The following is a 5,129-nucleotide window of genomic DNA, read 5'->3' as shown; positions in this document are numbered from 1 at the left end:
GCTCCGTCACTGGTACAAGCAGACAGAGACGGACGTGTGGTAATTGCTTGCCCATACAGCCTAAACTACAGGGACAACACAAAGTACTGGTGCAGAGGACGGGTGTACGACCTGTGTAAGATAGTGGTGAAGACCAGCGGTCCCACAGTGAAGGGCAGAAGCTCCATCGCTGAGGATAAGAAGGCCAGGGTCTTCACCGTGACTATGAGCTCACTGACGCCAAGTGATGAGGGCAAGTACTGGTGTGTGATCTCCACACGTGGGAGGAATGTCTACAGAGGTGTGAATCTAATCGTCCACCACACAGGTAATATCCCAGCAACGACTATCCTAACCTAACATATGATTCAGCATCATTATTGCAGGCAATGTCTAAAGATACTGTATGCATTCTTGATTTTTATGGTGTGTGGTCCTACATGTTACAGGAACAACTACCAGTGCTGTGACGAAACTAAGCACTCAGTCGGCCAATTCAACAGTGATACTCAAGGGAGAAAAATGGTGAGCTCTAAAGAAATGTCTAAAATCTCTACTATTAAATAGCCATTCCTACCCTCAAACAATACCATGCAGTCCAAGTTATAAAGGCCTTCTGTAATACTACTGGTAGTACTGGAAGTACTTGTTTGAATGTTCTTTATTTCTATCTTAGTTGGGGTATTCTTCGTTGGATCTTCTTCATTTTGCTGCTGAGTTGTTTTATGATTACACATTTTTGTAGGACAATATCTGCACAGTGTGCACTACACAAAGTGACCATTTAATTGTTCTCTCTCTCTCTCTCTCTCTCTCTCTCTCTCTCTGTCTCCCGCTTTAACTCCCACAGCCACCCCTCTCTCTCTCTCTCTCTCTCTCTCTCCCTCTCTCACTCTCACACACGCACACACATACACACACTTATTCCATGTTCTTTGTCTTCAAAAAAATTAAATAACACAACAAATATTCTGGCCTGCTTCTTTTTCACATCACCAGTCATTAAAAAAAAATCTTGAACATCTTACTACAGTACATGCTACTGAAACGGCCATTATACAAGTTTTTTTCCGAAAGGCCCACATCTGCATTTGCTCCGTCTTCTTATATGCGGATGTTTCAGTAAAATATGTAATTAGACAAGTGCTGTTAGGTGTAAATGAAGAGACAGCCCAAAGAAACTAGCTCATAGTGCGCTAGGAGGTCACGTCCAGTTTATTGAGACGCAGCCCCCAGCTGTCAGCGGTGGAAGCTGACGTCACCACACCCGAGACTGGACTGAGCCGAACATCAGCTGCCAACGCCCGGCCAAGCAGAAACTAGCGGATGCTGTGAGGAAAAGAGGTAGGAACACCGTCATTTATACGCTAGACTTTCATTCGATCGACATAATATCTAATTGGAAAAACTAGCAGCACACAAAACATCCTTTTAGATTGTATAGATGTGCAGCTAGCATGCTAGCTAGCCGCGTTATGCCGTTTCATTGAGAACAAAACAGTCAGTGGCACTAGCCTAGTGCTAGCTAGCACTAGCGCAACCACAGCCAGGTAACCAGTTAGCAGGCAGAACAGGCTGGATGGGATACCTTCTTCGACTTCAAGATAGATGTCTCACTGATGCCAACTATTTTAGTGTCTTATCTATCTAGCTTGTCAGCTAATGTTTCTTAATAATGCATCCAGCTAGCTAGCTAATGCTAGCCAGCTGCCACTGCCAGGAGAGTTAGCTAGCACTAACGTTACTGCTGTAGTCCTGTTTGGTCGACTCAGCACAACAGCTTCTCAAGTGGGTGTTGAAATTATAAGGTCACGGTGCTTAACGTATCAATTAGGCTAGCCATGAATTGAGGGCCATTTTCTATTAGCTAGCTAGCAACTTAGCAAGTTCCATTGCCTTTGCAATGTTATAAATACTGCTAACACTATTTCTGTTAACTGTTTTCTCCCCCTTCAGGCTTTGCTAATACAGACTTGAGAACACCAGGATGCAGACCATCAAATGTGTTGTGGTCGGGGATGGAGCAGTGGGAAAAACCTGTCTGTTAATTTCATACACAACCAACAAATTCCCCTCTGAATATGTACCAACAGTATGTATTAACCTATACTTCCTTCCTTCCCTGTTCAGAAATGATTTGTTAAAGTGATAGCCTAATCTTTAGCCTGTGAATAATACTGTACCTGTGGCTATCACTTTACCAAAGTCTTTAACATATAACTATGATTATAGTTTACACACAGTAGGATGCATTAAAGGAGTAGTAAAGGGAAAATGCATGTTTAGCCCTGTTTTAAGGTTACTTATGATCATATACAATGGTTCAGATCAAAACGTTGACAAAACTAGCACTTTTGAGAAAGTCTGATAATTGCTCTACCACCGTTTTGGTCATACAATGGATGTGGGTGGGCAGTGTGAAAAATCATAAAAAAAACATGTTAAACTCTAAATTTCAAAGACAAGAAACTCACCGAGGTGTTAGTTGGCGTTCTGACATATAATTCGCCATAAAGTAAGATTCTAGTTCATCTGGAAAGGCTTTTTTAAATATTTAGCATAGAACTATTTAGTCGCAGCACATACGTGTGTAAACCTCCGCAAACTAGGTAGCCTAGCAACATAAACAATAACAATAGCTACCGTAAGTAGTTCCGCTTCCTAAATCCTCTCTGCGGATTGATCTACACATCTACAACGGTCGCTTCCATACAAGTCAATGGATTTCATAAAATGATCAATTAAACCCTACAGGATTCATACGTTGTGGCGAATTTTATGTCAGAACACCAACGGACACCAATTACCCCCTCTGTGAGCTTCTTGTCTTTGAAATCAAGAGTTTAACATGTCTTTGAAAGATTTTTCAAGGTGCCCACCCACATCCATTGTATGACCAAAACGGTGGTAGAGCAATTATCAGACTTTCTCAAAAGTGCTAGTTTTGTCAACATTTTGATCTGAACCATTGTATATGATCATAAGTAACTTTAAAACAGGGCTAAACATGCAATTTCCCTTTACTACTACTCTAAGTTTAATTAAGGAAATGCAAAACAGAAAACAATATCCACGGTTTAGGTCTACTTAACATAAATAATGTGAACTAGGATAGCTACTTGTTTAATAACATTACCACATGACCCTTAAGAGTACTTATGGCTGGAGGCCTAGTTTCAACTTCTGAAGTGCTGGAGTCAATATAGTCTACTGTTAAGATACAGAAAGAGGGAGCGCACTGATGAGCACATCACTGATGATGAAGTCATTGGACAAATTAACTTTTCACTATATCAACACAGGTGTTTGACAACTATGCAGTAACTGTTATGATTGGTGGGGAGCCATACACCCTCGGCTTGTTTGATACTGCAGGTAAGGTCCTTCCCACTACTCAGAATGAGCTGCTTTCATCTACCTTCACATTGGGAACACTTTCTTCATGTCTCAACCCATTGCACATGGTTTTGAGATTCAAGAGATTTCTTTATTTGTCATGTGTAATGTACAGTTACAGTGAAATGCTACTGGCCCCAATATTATGTTCAATACAGATAAACTTCGATACTAAATTTACAAATTTACAAGTTACAAATTACACTATGGTGGTTTAAATACTAACATGTTGTATAAATGTAATCTTTGCAGGCCAGGAAGACTATGACAGGTTACGGCCCTTAAGTTACCCCCAGACAGACGTCTTCCTAGTCTGCTTCTCAGTCGTTTCACCCTCTTCATTTGAGAATGTCAAAGAAAAGGTGAGTCAGGCTGATCCAGTGACCTTGAAGATAATTGCAAGCTGGACATTTTTGTTGAAAATATTGTTCTCTCTCCCCCTCTCTCTCTCCCTCCCTCCTCACTCTCCCTCTTGCTCTCTCTCTCTCACTCTCAGTGGGTACCTGAGATTACTCACCACTGTCCCAAGACACCATTTCTGCTGGTTGGAACTCAGATTGACCTGAGAGATGACCCTTCCACAGTAGAGAAGCTTGCCAAAAACAAACAGAAGCCAATCACCCCTGAAACGGCTGAGAAGCTAGCCCGCGACCTGAAGGCAGTCAAATACGTCGAGTGCTCTGCCCTGACGCAGGTGAGATGTTTAATATAAAATGCTTTTTTATTCGGAAGAAAGGGACAGGACCTCCATGCACTGCTGAAGATAACACAGCAGTTAGCCTTCGTAACGTAGCTTGTGTGGCCCTCTGTACACAGTGGTGATGTTTGCCTTCCTCTCTCGTCTTCTCTCTGTAGCGAGGTCTGAAGAACGTGTTTGACGAAGCGATCCTAGCAGCCCTGGAGCCGCCTGAAACACAGCGGAAGAGAAAGTGCTGTCTGTTCTGATGTTGTCTTTTTCCGTTTTGCTTCGCCTCTTGATTGTGTGCTGCTTATTAAATGTAAAGAAATGTCTATTTGTCACTTAAATAACCAAGACACTCTTTTAAAATGGTGTGCCCATTAGCACTTAATTTCCTGTTTGTATTTGCTTTGACTTGACCTCTTTGCCAGTCAGTATTTTTCCATTGGGGAGAGCACCTCCACTAATGCACGTTGTGTGCAGGTTTACATTAAGCTGTATACAGTATGAGTTTGTTTTCAACGTTTCTATTACCTCAGTATTTAGACACTCCATTTTTGTTTCAGTTCTCCTGGCATTTTTGTATTGCCTATGACAGTATTATGATGTTTTTCAATGTGATTTTTGGTTTTGTACCACTACATCAAAATAAGATGAGCTTTACAGTATTTAAATGTGATCCATGTGCTGTTGTCTTCATATACTGGTAATAAAGAACTTAAGAATGACTGAATTCAAGATTCAAGGTAACTAAAGAAATATTGAATCTTGACTAAAAGTCTGCTATGTTTGAATAAAGGAAAGTTTTGATTTCCCCCTAGTATAAGTCCCAGAGATTTTATGATTACACATTACACAATGGATATACTTAAGGTTTGGCCAACAGGATCCAAGGATATTGTTAAATTGAAAAGTTTATTGTATTTATGTTTTGTGTATGTGTTTGCAGAAAGGATTAAATGTGTTTGATGAGGTGATACTAGTCACCGTGGAGCCTGAAGAACCCAAGAAGAGGCGTAGGTGTGTGTTGCTTGTAGATCAGCTGTGTTCCTCCCAGGCAGGGCCTTTGTCAGAT

At 41.1% G+C, this 5,129-nt stretch overlaps 1 protein-coding gene across 1 annotated transcript; it reads left to right on the top strand.

The window, feature by feature from the left end:
• The first annotated feature begins 1,288 nt into the window (after nt 1-1,288).
• On the top strand, nt 1,289-4,734 carry LOC311330126 (cell division control protein 42 homolog). Its single transcript, XM_084462120.1, has 6 exons — nt 1,289-1,323; nt 1,936-2,071; nt 3,282-3,354; nt 3,628-3,737; nt 3,872-4,069; nt 4,231-4,734. Exons 2-6 carry the CDS (start codon nt 1,967-1,969, stop codon nt 4,318-4,320), a joined length of 576 nt encoding a protein of 191 aa, XP_084318246.1. The 5' UTR covers nt 1,289-1,323; nt 1,936-1,966; the 3' UTR covers nt 4,321-4,734.
• The last annotated feature ends 395 nt before the right edge of the window (nt 4,735-5,129 follow it).

The sequence above is a fragment of the Borostomias antarcticus genome (assembly GCF_949987555.1).
Source record: "Borostomias antarcticus genome assembly, chromosome: 3".
Lineage (NCBI taxonomy): Eukaryota > Metazoa > Chordata > Actinopteri > Stomiiformes > Stomiidae > Borostomias > Borostomias antarcticus.
This window is presented reverse-complemented; position numbering and strand designations above follow the sequence as displayed.